Source organism: Orbicella faveolata, unplaced genomic scaffold (assembly GCF_042242905.1).
Source record: "Orbicella faveolata isolate gen_17 unplaced genomic scaffold, um_ofav_v1 contig_2, whole genome shotgun sequence".
NCBI classification, from domain to species: Eukaryota; Metazoa; Cnidaria; class Anthozoa; order Scleractinia; family Merulinidae; genus Orbicella; species Orbicella faveolata.
In genome coordinates, this window is record NW_028301547.1 from 22,383,369 (window position 1) to 22,399,272 (window position 15,904).

The window sequence follows — 15,904 nt, forward strand, 5'->3', positions numbered from 1 at the left end:
TTGATCGAATACAGAATGGAGTTGATATCAGACTGAGGAACGAGCAAGCAGTGTATAGAAAAGGCAGGGGAACAACAGAACAGATTTTCATATGAAGGAACATCATTGAACAAGCAAACGAGTGGCAGGCAAGCTTATATATTAACTTCATAGACTTTGAAAAAGCATTTGATTCCATCCACCGTGAAAGTCTATGGTTAATTATGCGGAAATATGGAATCCCGGACAAGATAGTAAGGATGGTAAAAGTGTTCTATGAAGACTTCAATTGTGCTGTAGAAGATCAGGCAGAAGCATGTGAGTGGTTCCACATCAAAACAGGCGTCAAGCAAGGATGCAATATGTCTGGATTTCTATTCTTGATAGCCATGGATTGGATTATGAGAAGGACTGTAGGAAAAGGAGAAAACGGAATCAGGTGCAACTTTACATCTAAACTCGATGATCGAGATTTTGCAGATGACGTGGCGCTTTTGTCTTCTACTAAACAGCATGTACAGAACAAGACTACTAAAATGAATGAGGAGGCAAGACGGGTCGGGCTGAAAATCAACAAAGGAAAGACAAAGGTGATGAGGATCAACGGGAAGAGTGGTCAGGAGAAGGTTGCAGTAGATGGGCAAGATATCGGCGAAATTGAGGAGTTTAATTATCTAGGAGCTACCATTTGTAAGGAGGGAGGAGGAATGAAAGATCTGAAAAACAGGCTGTCCAAGGTGAGAGGCGCATTTGCCAGACTCAAAAGAATATGGAACTCAAGGAACACCATGAAGAGGACCAAGCTTAGACTGTTTAAAACCTTAGTTGAACCGGTGCTACTGTATGGATGTGAGACATGGAAGATAAACATGGGAGATGACCAACGAATAGATGTGTTTCACAACAAATGCCTCAGGAGAATTCTCAAAATAAAATGGCAAGATCACGTTACCACTAGAGAGCTCCTTGAGAAGGCAGAGACGAAGTTCCTTAGTGAAGAGGTTAAGAGGAGAAGATGGAAGATGATAGGGCATGTGGATCTGGAGCTGCTTGCTCAGTATTGTATATGGATTTCACATGAGTATAATAACATAAGATTAAATAGGATCGAGGTTACATAGAAGAAGTCGAATAAAAGTGAGTTTACGATCGACGCGATAACATTTTCATGTTGAGCCGGCAGTTGCGAATCATTTCTTTACCGCGGTGTAACAGCTAACAACTCAGTGGCGGATCTAGGGGAGGGGCTCGGGTCCCCGTCTTCCACCCCCTTATTTTGGGTAAAAAAAAAGGGGGCAGGGCAGGCACTTCAACATATAATACATGACCTTCGCTCCTTAATGTATATCTAAAACAGGGATTTCGTGAGTGTGGCGAAATCGAGTAATGACGGTTGGCTTTGTCAGTAAACTAGGATTCTATTCCGGCTGTGCACTAACAACGCTGTTTTAGGGGCAGGGGTGGTGGGGGGGGGGGGGTGAGCGTCTAGCCTAACGAGCGAAGGTACCATGTTTCAAGTTATTCAACGACAAAGTTCAACTAGTAATATAAAGCTACTTTATAGAGCTTACTCAACAAAATACTTTCTTCTAAGTTAACGTTCACTAATCTGATTGCTAATATTAGATTATATGTCCTTGAAGTTTTAATCACATGCGCCCCTAACAAATAATGACTTATATTAAGGCGGGGGTTAACCGAAAATTCTGTAAAAAAAAAAAAAAATTCGAAGTTTAGTTTTCACCGGAATTTGAATCTTAAGGTAAAATTTAATCTGAGAATTTTTGTTACTGTAAGTTCAAAGCTCGTTTACTAAAAACGAGTTATTTTTGTCTTTGAGAAAAGATATTTTGAGAAGGATTTCTCAAATTGAGCTGAACTTGTCGGAATTTGTTGTTCTGAGTAAGTTTTGTGTTTTATGCAGAGAGCTTTTCCATCCAGTGCATATTGTCGAAGTTATGCATTGAAACGTATGCTGGATTTTCTGTATCAGATTTAACTGGTCACCATTTCATGTGTTTTCAACTAAACAAAAATCTCTCTGCTCAAAACAGTAAGCTAAAAAAAACAGTAAGCTAAAAAAATCAAAAAATATTCACTTTGATCAATTCTTGTAGGAGTTATCTTTTCTCAAGTAAACCCTGGCATTCCCCAGTAGATGACAGATTTAATCAGCCGGAGTCAGGTTGCAATACAGTTCTAGGGTACAAATATATATTTTTTTCATAATTTTTGGTCTTTAAACGTTCTAAAAATGTAACTTTGCCATGGTTTGGAATTGAATCTCACCACGAGAAAAGTTTGAAAAAATGGTGTGTTTTTAGGTTAATCCCCACCTTAAAAGATTGTTATGTAGTTATCGCGTTATTTTTGTTGCCATCCAAGCCTTTTCACCATGACTAACCCTATCCCTAAAATCATCCTATACATCATCTGCTGACAGGTACTAACGTTAAGTATTACAAGAAACTATTTACCGGTAAATATTATGGGTTAAATCGAATAAATACATAATAAAATCACGACTTGGGTCTTAACTTTTCTACGAAACTGTAAACAAAACACAGCGCTCAGTTAATTTTTGACATACATGTACAAATCCTGAACTAAAAATGGATTGATATATCTACAGGGTACATCAGAACTTGAATTCCTTGAGCTCGTCAGGTAATGAATTTTCTGGCAATTGAAGGATCAAATAAAAGCACAGTCATAACTATAAATTGTCAAGACAGAGCCACGATGTCCCGTGATGGACAGTACAAAACATATCAGTTCCATTATTAGTAACTAAAGACCACGTAAAAAACCTAAAACCCAAGAAATTGTCCCAAGTAACTAAAAGCAAATAACAAATGAGTGCTGCCTATGCCTCAGTCGAGTAGCTACAGAGATATCGTTTAAATTTTAAGTCCTACATATAAGGTGCATAATCAATTAACAGAACTAATGTTTGACGTGTTTGATTATCATAGAGGTTTCTAGAACAAGTCAGTGACCAACACGATAGCATATGCTTCTTTGGTCACTGAGCACATTTTGTTTTGGTTTTATTATTATTATATTTTCCTTATCTTAATTAATGAATTTTTTGTAATAGTGTGCGATAGTGAAATATGTCTGTAAATAGTGTCAATTAATAAAAATCTGAAAATCTAAAATCTGAATCTAGAAGTTATGGCATTAATAACTGTCTTTAAGAGATAATTTTGTGACAGTGTTATCACGAACAACGAATAGATGACAGGCATACTAGACATATTTTATAGCGAATTATTTCCGAACCACCTTGTCATTTACATTGCACCTCATCCTTAGTGGGACTTAACATGTGTTTCCACGTCTTAAGTTATAACGCGGCCATTAACGAGTTTGTTATACATACAATTAAGGTATTTTCCCTCTTGACATTTGCAATTTTCTTCCTCTACCCATTTTATTGCCAAGTTTTTCCTGCCATCTAGGGCGAACTGGCCTTTCACAAACTGGGCCATTGCCAGATTTTGACATTTATGCTCCTAGAGCCGCCTGTGTATGTTGTTGATCTGTCCCACGTACATTGTTTCGACGACACCTGGTGGGACGGGCTGCAAGAAACCTATCGCATAAATGCCTGCAGATTGTGGTGCATTAGCAAGGTCAGTGGCATAGGTTTTCCACACTTCATTGATTAGACATTGGCAAATATTGGAAGCCGGCATCTGAGGGATAAACAAACCGTCCGTATTAGTAACTGTAAGGTGGTTTGCGCCACTTGAAAACACTTTACTAAGGAAGTGGCTGTCTCAGTTACTGCCTGATGTTCGTCTCCCGGCTATCGCCGGGCGATAACCGGGGTCAGGCTGCCCATGGGCTTTTTATCGCAGGGGGGTTAGAGAGCTTCGAGAGTCCTTCACGGACCAGAAGCCAAATTTTAAACTCTAAATTCGAGGAATAGCTACCGTAGCTACTAGCAGGCGCCAGACGGCCTTAACCCAGGGGGTGGGGTGAGCCAAAAGATTTTTGGGCTAAAAACTGGTCATTTCCTTTCCAGGAACGCCTGGCCGAGTGTAAATGTGCATGGCTATAGGGAGCAACAGCTAGCCACTTGCACAGAAGCAAGGTGGCTGTGAATGCTGTCCGATGACAGTTTACCTTTGATTGATTCGTTGATTGGTTTACTGACTGACTGACTGACTGGCTGGCGGGCTGATTGATTGATTCATTTTTGATTGATTCATTGATTCATTGGTTGATTCATTGATTCATTGGTTGGTTGATTGATTGATTGATTGATTGATTGATTGATTGATTGATTGATTGATTGGTTGGTTGGTTGGTTGGTTGGTTGATTGATTGATTGATTGATTGAAAAAGTCTCCGAGTTTTTTGGAAAAGCTCAAGCTTGTGTGACACAGTTTTGATAAATCCAGGCATGCTATGGAGAGCTTAAGGTAATTCCAACGAAATAGAACTCACAATAGTTTTTCTTTCAAACTTTGCCTGTTGGCTGCTTATATCAAGAGAACTTAAAATATGAAATAAAAAGGGGGGTCTCCATATTCGTTTAGGAGCAGGACCTCCTTCAATAAACCCCATAATTCCTGAAATTATCTGCTTTCAGAAACTTTCATATTTGAACCATTCACCTCACGCATTAAGAGAGCAAAAAATAGAGAGAAAGTTAAGAGAGAGATACAACAACGGATGCATTGTATAAATGTTAAGGAGCAATTTGATGTACCTTTTATGATAAGGGCACTCACATTTAGTTGACAGGGATACAGTATGTTCCATGCAAGCAGTGTTCTGGGGCCACATATTATCTTTTACGAGTGCTAGCTATGCTCCCATTTTCCGTGATAATTTTTTACTCTGCAATAGAATTTGGTCCATTTCACTGTATAGAAAGAAAGGTCATCTCTGCATTCAAACTAAATAAAAAAATCGTTAGGTCCCCGTACTCGTTTCCGAGAAAAACACGATGATTTGTCTCTCGCAAGCCAAGAGCCACCATTTTGTATATGTTGTGTACGTGCACGCGCTCGTGAGCGCACGCTAATGACTCGAAAATCATGCGTAGTAGGGATGCGTAATGCAATTCTGAGAAATCACCTTAAAACATATCTTGCAGTAGAAATGAGCCATACCAAACCTAAAGTACATGGCAAATTACGGACTTCTTAATTTGTGGCCGTCGAGAAAGGAAGTTAATATTAAAAGCGTTGGAGTGTTAGTAAAAGTGATGCAAAAATGTACACAAGGAATTTGTCCAAAACTATCATCTAAGTCCAAAAGTGGGAGCTGAGTAGTAATCATACTCTTTGTCACTTCATGTTTATAGAAACTTATCTGTTCGGTTATTCCATGGGAACTTGAGTATTCTCGAATTTATTAGGACTTTTTTGTCCATTTCCCAAAAACCTTAGGTCTTATCGCCTTTCAGAAAATGATAGTTGACCTTTTTTCGGTACCCAAAACGACATTTTTGACAATCCGAAAACAACAGACATTAAATTTCTCATATCACGAAAGTTCGAGGTGACAATTCTCTTAAGAAAATCAGAGGGGATTAAGGACGGTGCCTACTAAATACAAAGGTTTTTGCGCCAGGTTAGGACCACGCGGAAAAAGTAGCTCTTTGCAAGGGCTATTAGAATCCACAAAGAAAAACTGAGGTAGCCACGCATTTTTCCGAGATAATTAGCCTTGAATCTCAATAAAAATGCTGACATCAGCATTTTTCTGAAAAAAGAAGGAAAGGATATTTCTTCACAGATTTCCATTCGCCTTTAAATACAGTAAAGCTAACATATTTATAAAGATCTTAAAACTTCATGGTAAATAGTAACATAAAAACCATTTTTGGTGTGTTTTTAAATCGTTGCAACAGCGCTTTTAGCGTCTCTGATAGCCTTCCTCTGGTTCAGCTAAAATACAGTCCAAACAGCTTTTGCTCACAACCAGAAACTAATGACGTATTGGATAGGCTTGCCACTTCCATTTCATAACATAAAAAGTAGGGGTAACCACGCGTTTTTAAAAGTTATCGATCTCTTTTGAAAACTTTTGTGGTGCCCGTTACATTTTTTTTCCTGTCACCTCCCCAGCAAGTAAAAATTGTGTATCTCGCACTTGTTTTGCCGGCGTACTACGCTATCTGCAGGTACATGTTTTCAGTTGGATTGCAGTATAATTTTCGACCGATAACACCTAGTTTTTCAGCTGGAAGACGTTAACAGTTACTGCTTAGTGATATGCTGGTACAGGTTCATTAAACTTGAGTTGGTCACAGTAGGAAAATTTCGCTTTCATTAGTAGCGTAGTTGATTGCGTCAATGTCAACTCCAGCGCGCGCTTAAAGCATGTCTTGCGTGATGCGCAGAAAGTGTGCGCACTAACAAAAGTTGACACCGTCCTTAAAGGCCTACCGAACAGATAATTTACCGAAACGATCCGTTGCGAGCCCCTGTAAGGAGTCGAAAGGAGAGAACGTTGCTGTGTAATATACTATTTTATTACATAGACACGAGTGTTTTGCTGGAAATACACCACTCGTAAAATTCATACGATGCGCGAAACTACATAGGGACTCGAGTGGCGTATTTTCCATATCCTCACTGGTGAAGATATCGATGATTTCACTGATATCAAGTTTGTCTCTTAAATCTTCGGACATTTTCGGAAAATGTTCGGCAACGTTCGTGTGACCTGCGGACCAGTTTTGGAGAATTTTCGGAAATCTTCGGAAAGTGGTCGGATAACTTCAGAAAATCGTCAAGAACGCCGTCATCAGTATGTCTATGTAACAAAAACAACATTACACGTTAGCTCGAAGATATGAATTTTATTTTTGCCACCGTGTAATATCCTCTATTTATTTGTACAGAGCATTCTACCTTTCACGTACTTTTACACCCGAGTAGAGGAAACCTTAATTTATCAAGTGGAAGGTCGCATGGATAAGGAATAAACGGTGTGAGTTTATATGATTGTATTTTCCGTTTTGTTTGAGGCGTGTTGCAGATCAAGTAATTAGTTTACACCCGCGTGCATAGGTGACATCTTTCGACCATCTTTTGACATGCTAAGTTAATGGGTGAGACCGTTAAAAATGTGAAACTGTCAATTTTTCTGGTTATTAGCGGAAGAAATGACAAATAAGGATAATTACTGACCTCAGATGGCTTAAAAAGACTGTAGACTTTGCATGTTTCCCGATTTACGGGATAATTCAAACGATTTTAGTGTAGTCGATCGGCTCTCAATAGTGACTTCCAATAGAATTGGGTCGCTACCACTTTAACATTCAAAACAATCGATTTATTTCTCCCGGAATGACTTCGTAATACTCCTAACCTAAGTTTGATGCCAAATAAATCCATCTTTCATCTCTGCAATTCGAGTTCGACCGTAAAGAAGTCCGTTGTGCTTGCACTTTTGATGTAGGCCAAGTTACATGACATGTCAAAAGATGCACGTAACACTGAAAGCGGTAGACTACGAGTAGTCCCTCTTTCCCTGAGTCCGTCACGCAAGACCATAAATAGCCCGCGAGGAAAAAATGGCCGTGTAAAAGTCGGAAAGGTAACTTTCAATAATTAGCCAGGACACTTTCCATTTAACTCAAACTTCCTGGTAAGCGCTGTGGATAAATTGTTTGTCATTCAGAGAGAGTTTGCGCGGCCATTTTTTCTCGCGGTTTTCTCTCGCGTCACGCACGACCGACTAAGCGAAAGAGGGACTACTCGTAGTCTGTGAAAGCGGGTGTAAGACAGACGCGGCTAGTTCTGTCAGTAATAACTGGTAGGTTTAATCCAGCGATGCTCTGCGCTAATGCATGTCGACACATGGATCATTCCTCCCCTGATCTCGTTGCTCTCGGGGATGCAACTGGTACTACTGATGAGATCGGCAAACGGTCGGCTTCGTCGATGGTGTGGGTTGTATGGTACTTCGACATTGTACTAAAACCTAGAGTCATAAAACCTTTTTTGAAGGTTCTGTGTTGATATGGCATCCTGCTGGATAGGCCCGTGCCACGTGCATGCCAACCTCGTTCCCAGGGTCTTTTCCCTGGCTTGGGGGTGGGGCGCCCCACCCCCAAGCGAGGGAAAGACCCTGGGAACGAGGTTGACGTGCATGCGTGAGGGGCCAATCTCCCAGCCAGGGGGTTGGTCAGAGCACTTTTGGCCGCTGAGACTGGCTTTGAGCTGTTTGCGGACATGTTTTTGCGAATATGGTCACCTATATATATATTTATATATTGGGCAATTGCACAAACGGGCTAGCTGTGAAGTAGTAATTGAAGTATGTATGACTAGCTAGGAACAGCAGACTCAGTTGATGACTAAGGCAGACCAAGAGATTATCAACGTAAGGGAGTGAATCCCCCATATAGGCCTTCTATCCGAAGTAATCCCTGTTAAGTTATTTTTAGACATGGTACGCAGTTCTTCCGAAGATGTTACTCGCACGATGCGTGGACAGCTGAAGCGACTTTTTCGAAACTACCTGAGACGAAATGGCAGGAATGTCATTTGTGTTTTGTGTTTTGGTTTCGTTTCATACCAGAGATGTTCAGCCAGGCTTTCGTTTGTTTTGTGTCTGTTTCGCTGTTCATTATTTTGCCATTCGTTTGGTTCTAGGAAGTTTAAGTAAACAGAATTCAACGGTAACGGCAACGAGTACAATAGCTGTGTGAGCGTGCGTTTATTTCTTTGCCGTTGTTTACAAAAGGTTACAAAACAACAACGTGATGCAGCCACATCGTGCATATTCGAGAGAACGTGAACTTGACGACGGCCAATATTTAAAATTTCTCTTTGGAATCTTGAAGCTGTCTTACATATTCTGTTTGAGATATTTCTGACAGTATACACAAACTGTATGAACTTAAATTCTCGCAAGATTCGTCGGTTGAATATAAGTCGTTTTTTGAATCGACGTTGTCTTTGGCGTTGTTGCCGTTGCTGCTTAAAATGCTTTTTGCTACTTGGGCAGCGAGCGTCTGCCTGCACTTTCGATCATCTGTTTGTTCGGGTTCCTAGCTTGTGTTTGGGCGTTTGTTGGCTTTGCACTCGTTTGTCTAAACACTTCTCTGCCGTTCATTCAGTTGTTATTGTTTGAGCAGGAGACATCTGTCTCATATTTAAACTCCTATTTAAGTGACGAAATGTATTAAAACATACCAAGAACCGAAGCTCCTTGGCTTGAAATCAAAATATCAAAGAAGACATCTCCACAGCGTTGGAAGTTTTCGTTTGCTTTGAAACGAAACGAAACGACGGATAAACAAATCCTCCACGAAAACATCCACGCACACACGAGTAACATCCGCGGAAGAACTGGGTAAAATGTCTAAAAATAACTTTAGAGGGTATAAGGCCTATAGGGGGGATTCACTCTCTTACCTTGATAATCTCTTGGGTAGACATATTATCTGCCGAACGAAGACAGCAAGTCATCTTAAATGGATGAAAATTAAAAGGTAAAATCCAACCTTGGAATAAAAACTTGCAGGTAAAGGATGTCAAACATTTTATTAAGCAATTCAGCACGCCTTAGTCTGCTTAGTTTTAGTTTTTCCGTTTTAATATCGCATTGTACGTATTAACTTAATTCAGACTTTGACACTTGGTGTGATATCTCACGATTTTTGCCGACTTTATTAAATGTAGATATTGATGTAGATGTAGCTTGCCAACAGAAGATATGTTTTTTACTGAGACTTATTTACATTTGTTCCCACCTTTTTTGTTATACTTTGGCCAATGACCGATTTTTTTCTCCATACATTCTAGGTAGTTTCCTTCTGCACATTCGCTATTTCTCTCCTCTACCCATTTGATCCGCAGGGTTTTCCCAGCGTTTTTTTGACTGAACTTTTTTTGTACAAACTCATCAATCCCCAATGTTTGATTTTATGCTCCTGTAGCCGTCTTCGAATGTTGTTGGTCTGCTCCACATACAATTACCGAACATCTCCAGCCCTCTCAACACCTATGGTTTAAATGCCTTCAGCCTTGGGCGCTTCAGCAAGATCATTGGCGTAGGATCTCCAATTTTTTTTCATTAGATTTTCACATATCCTGAAGGCCATCTGAGGGATGAAATTGTTGCGAAGAAATGATAAGCTGATAACACTAAGTTTTGAGTGAATTCAATTCAACCTAATCTCTAGGAGATCTTCATTTATTGCCGGATTGTTTTCAATACGATCAGTTGCGCCAGACAACTAGTATGATTATTTTAGTGAATTCTGGGAGTTTCACACAATTCAAGTTGGCCTAGTCTAGTGAAATTTGTAGAAATGTAGGGAAGATCCATTAAGTGTTCTAAGTGCCGGGGTAAGAAATAACGAAAGCATCGCCACGACCTACCTTGCTAAGAAAGGAAAGATCAACTTAGACTTGTCTGATGCCTTGAAAGTCACTCGGCCTCGAACTGTTTACCTATGAAGGAACGGTTTCGAGAACACGAAGGACTAGTTAGGAAAAGGTATAAACGTAATTTAATGATTAAATAAAAGTTTTAATCGAAATTTAACGCCGTTCTTTAAACCGACGGCAAGATTGCTGGGGAACCTGGGCTACTAAATGTTGGAAAAAAATTTCCTAGACTGAACTGGAAAACGCCAGACCAGGGAAATACTAATTGTAATTTTAATTTGTCCGCAATGAAAGACCAACCAACTCGATCACAATCTACTGTTGTTCGCGTCGGCAGACAACAAGCAGTGTATAGTTATACACCTCAGACTCCTTATTGCCCTACTATTGAAATCCACTGATAGATTTTCTGCTCTAAGATAATCGCACCCGATTGCTTATTTCGAACTTCCATATTTTATTGCAGACATTGTAATTTTCTTCGCTACTCCACCTTTATCGAAGAGATGCATTTAACAGTGTCAACACAACTTATTGCATCACCATTCAATTTTCCCGCCTAATTATTTGCAACTGACTTATTACAGCTACCGGAAAATTGGGTAAAAATTTCGACTGGTAGTAGAAACCATATCAAAACGTGCAAAGATCGATCTTCAATATAGAGGTGTTCTCTATACTATACCCCATTTTATATTCCTTGAGCCTTAGTTGCCTCCTTTCATGCCGTAAATCTTTTCTTCCCGCCCAAATAAACTAACGGTTGTGGTGTAACACAGCATAGAAACTTACCTGAGCTTGAGAGGTTAAGCTGCGAATGAACTTGTAGAGGTGTTTGTTACTACAAATATTATTTCCTTTTACACTTCACTGACATGGTCTGACATGTATTCAAATTGTAACCAATAAGAAACACCGTATATCGCACAATCTCAAATTTTATGGCTTGCAAAGTAGATGACATTGCATTGATTTCATGCCTGCTTGCTTCTGGCAGAATGCCCTGTTCTAATCTTTTTGTAGGAAATGGTCACAATGTTTGATTTCTTAGAAATATTAAGCGAGTTCAAATTGATTATATTTTTGCTGAGCATATTCAATTTAGACATTGATTGGACTTTACGGGCGCTTTTCTAAGTGCATCCCAACTACCATGAGATAATAGGTTTCAGGAGAGCCTAAGATCTCCACTGGTAACATGTACCTCATGTTTCACTGTTAGATTTGTTCGTTACGTAGAGAACTGTATACAACGGCTGTCAGAACCAAGGATACGAGCAGTCCGCGTTTGGAACCGTTGAAAGACCAGCAAAACTGACCAACAAGTTTTAGTGCAACTAAACGCGCGTGTTTTTATGTTTTATGACCCTGTTGTAATGTTTGTTCCTCTTTCGAAGAGAACGAAAATCGCGGAGGAGAGAGACTTCGATATAATGGGGTCCTCAGTGTAGTAAAAGCACAGACTGTTCGACTGAAAGGCTAACGGACTTCACGGAAACTCGATCATAGTCTGAATTGCAGCCATCTTACTTGGGTGTACGACTCGCGAAGAATGCTGAAATTCAGGCTGAATTGATCACTAAACAATGTGACGCTGCATAGAAATAACTTGAAGTACAGGAACCTTGAAGCGCTTCCCTGGCATTTTTGCCAAGTTCACCTTTATTGTCGAAGGTAAACAAAGTCTACAGACGCATAAAGGTCTCTGCGTTTTTCCTTTTTTTTTTTTTTTTTTCACCAATAACAGTAATTGCCGTAAACTTTGCAGTGAATAGATTGCGTTGTAAATAATTCTTTTCATTTTAGTATCGTAATTTAAATCACTTTAGTGTTGTAAATGTTTATTTTTTTTTTAGCATTTAAGTACTGTAGCTGAATTCTTGTTTAGTGTCTCTAACTGGTCCGCTAGGGCTAAACACCTTGACACTTGAATAAAGGTTCTTATCTTATCTTATCTTACCTCTAATTTCCTTGGCATGAAGTACTGGCTACAACTGCCAGACGATAATTTGGTTCTGTCTGTAATAATAAGGTGTTGTACTGGAAATATACGAAGGGTAAATTCCAATCAGGAAACTTTAACTCACCTCTCTCAAAGCCGAGTTACTAATCTCATGAATATATTAACTAGCTTTTTTGAATTTCGCGCCTTTTGTTTCCCAGTAGTATAGACTGCATGACGTCACGTCTATCTGAGTTTATATCGACTTTCTAACCAGTAAGAAAATCTGATAAAATCTGATTGGCCAATCAGCAACGGGATATTTCCCTAACTCTAAAGCTTCTATAAACAAAGTAAAGAGATTTTTCCCTCATAACCATCTTCATTTGTATATTATTGTTGTCATATGATGCAATTTCTACAGGTTGTATTTAGGGTGGGCCATTTCACTTTTGAAGAGAGGGGTGTTGGGTAGTTTTGTAAACAAAAATCCTGCTAGACCAAAACAAAATTCATCACCTAGTGCACCAAATCACCCAACCACTACTCAAAAGTCAAATGGTCCGCCCCTTATAAAATATTCTTTTATCATGCACAAAGGTTGGGTTTTTTCCCTTCGAATTCAGCACATACTTTGGAAATTACGCAACTTTTCTAATATTTAGTATCTGAGATTGACTATTTAAGAAAATACTGATGAATCAAACCGTTGGTTTACCATTCTTTTTTTTAAAATAAAAACTGCGTTGCATTCATACCTATTGCATTCTGGCACAATACCTTGCTCTTGCCTACTTTTCTAAGAAATGGTCACAGTATGTGATTTTCTTGTCTACTTTTCTAAGAAATGGTCACAGTGTGTGATTTCTTAGAAATTTTAAGTTTGCGGTAGAACCAAAATGGCGGACCTCAGAGTAGTGAGCGCATTGGTGGCGGTCGTGGGTTGTCTCATTCTGTTACAGGTACAGGCAGTCAATTATATAATGGCTAATGCCATATTTCTAATCCTTTTGGGAAGAATATGCAGTAGAAACAACTCTTAGAAGAAGTTCAATTAACTTCGTCTTCTGTCCAACTAAAACTTCCTTCATGCAGTGGCATCTGAATCGAGTCTAACCTTTATTGGTAGAATTTTGTTTCATCTTGTCGAACGTGGCAACAAACAGCTTGGTAACCATTCTATCGTGAATGTTCCCAGAGTTCTTATCGTGTGTAAACGGTTAGGAATCCGAATATCCTTTCAGTGCAAACTCCTACGGATCCGAATATCCTAAAATTGATAAATCTGGAAACATCTAGGAAGCTAGAAGAATATCCTTTGGTGTAACCCTAGTCTTAACTTTCCCTGTGACACCATGAATATTTTATTGGAAACAAACGATGAGGTGCTAACTACATTACAGTTACTCAGTAATACGCACGTTCTCTTTTATTTTTTTTCCAGATATACCGCTCCAGTACTTGTGGAAGTCTACTCAGTGGAGCATGGAGATCTACGCCAATGATCTTGATAAAGCACGACACACTGAAGGCATTTACACTATAGGTGTCATGCAATCTGGAGATGTTCGGTACATCTACGTGGGATATTCCACAGACATACGCCGGCGGTTACAGCAGCACAAAAGTCAAACATTGGCGATTGACGAGTTTGTAAAAGACCAGTTCAGCAGCAACGGTGGAAAAAACTTACGATTCAAATGGGTAAAGGTGACAAATGCCAAATGTGCAGAAGGAGACTACCTGGAATGTATGCAAGAAAAACTCGGTTATTGGCCAGAGTATAACAAAAAGCGGGGAAACAAATGTAACTAAGTCTCATCAAGAACTTATAGATTGTACACAAGCCTTTAAGGAACAGAGACAAAAACAGTTCATTTACACCGTGTTAGGCTACGAGTAGTCCCTCTTTCGCTTAGTCCGTCATGCGTGACGCGAAAGAAAACCGCGAGAAAAACATGGCCGCGCGGCCATTTTTGTCTCGCTTTTTTTTTTTTCGCGTCGCGCACGACGGACTAAGCGAAAGAGGGACTCGTAGTCTAACCCAATGTAGTTATAAGCAATTCATCAGGTTTACAGCTCTAAGGAGAGCTTGCGATAGTAATTATTAATTTTTGATAGTTATTCATTATTTTTTTTTTTATTACAAGCCTGATCTGAGACTTAATAAAATGATGACTTTACAGATCTTATCATATGGCTAGCTCCGTGAGCGCGCAAGATGAATCAAATCCTGCGCTGTGATTGGCTACCTGAGCGAGCAAGATGGCCCTATCTTGCCCTCTCGAGACTAAGAGCCTTTAGGCGAACATGTATATTAAGAAAATATAAGTGACAAGTGTGATATTCCATCATATACCACGAGAGGGCGTTACATAACTATTTTATACTATGTCGTGGAAATACAGTGGGCCAACACAATTAATGCGATAAACGCGTGGCGCATGATGGGATGGTTGGGTGTTCCTTACCGTCGAATATACGACTTTTTTTAATTTTAACTCACACATTTAATATTTCAATTGTTTAAAAAAACTCAATTCAGTTCAGCGCTTAACGATTGCGTTTTTCGCTGGCATCAGTTATTCCTACCACGATAACAAAATGAAAAAACAAAACAAAACAAAACAAACAAAACAAAAAACAAAATATATCTAAATCCACCAATCTCGACACACTGACTTTGCCTTTTTGAGCCCCTTGGAGTTTGAGATTCACAAAAGTATTTCACGAGACTCTCGATTACACCGTGTACACCAGCCCCTAGCCTCTTCCAGGTGTTCAGTTAGTTGGGGCGCAGCGTGAAAAACAGCGCGCGAAGAAATCAAAAAAGCGCGGCGAGACGAAGCAAAAGTTCTTTTGCTTCCTCTCGCCGCGCTTTTTTTATTTTTTTCGCTCGCCGTTTTTCGCGCTGCGACCCAACTAACTGAACACCTGGAAGAGGCTAACCAGTCCCCAGTTTTATCTGGAATTTATGCGATTCACGTGACCTGTGTCAGCCTGTGCTGCTGACCGTAGTTTAAGTGGCTTGAAGAGATTGAAAACCCGTCTTTGCAGCACAGAGAAACCAGTCAGGAGATTTTGTCCTCTCTGGCAATTCTTCACTTACATACGCATAAGCATGTGGACATTGACAATGTGGTTTCAGAATTTGCCTTTCTAAAGAAGCGACGTCTCGTCATTTGCTTGTGAATACTTTTTAAACTAGTCTCTCCTATTAAGCCCCCGGCCTACCGTCAACTATCCCAAAGGCTGACATATAAAAAGCATAAGATACTAAAATATGCAACGTTTTTCCATGTTTAGATTTATGAAACTGTCCTCTGAAAAACGTTAGAAGCCATTTCCGAAGTCCTGCATGAGAATAAATTTTCCCGTGAAGTGGAGGGATGCTAAAAGCGAGGCCGGAGTTTGGTAAAATTGGATTCATTTTGAAATGAAAATCACAAGTATTAATCTTTGGTCACGGAAGATAATTAATGTTACGTAAAAAAAGAGTAAAATAATCCACCACCCACACCCATCCTCCCTCCTCTACCCCCAAAAATCACGAAGTACATGTAGTCACTCCTAAATGTATTTCAAAGCTGAGGCACTGAACATTTTATGGCAC

General features: G+C 39.6%; 1 protein-coding gene across 1 annotated transcript; it reads left to right on the forward strand.

Annotated features, from left to right (window-relative positions):
* Positions 1-12,002: 12,002 nt before the first annotated feature.
* LOC110040899 (uncharacterized) lies at positions 12,003-14,483 on the forward strand. The gene is made up of 2 exons (XM_089290338.1): positions 12,003-12,023; positions 13,736-14,483. Exon 2 carries the CDS (start codon positions 13,777-13,779, stop codon positions 14,104-14,106), a length of 330 nt encoding a protein of 109 aa, XP_089146464.1. The 5' UTR covers positions 12,003-12,023; positions 13,736-13,776; the 3' UTR covers positions 14,107-14,483.
* The last annotated feature ends 1,421 nt before the right edge of the window (positions 14,484-15,904 follow it).

Bases quoted from the DNA above. Each gene is read 5' to 3' on its own strand.
- LOC110040899 (XM_089290338.1), top strand. From the start codon at position 13,777: ATGGAGATCTACGCCAATGATCTTGATAAAGCACGACACACTGAAGGC.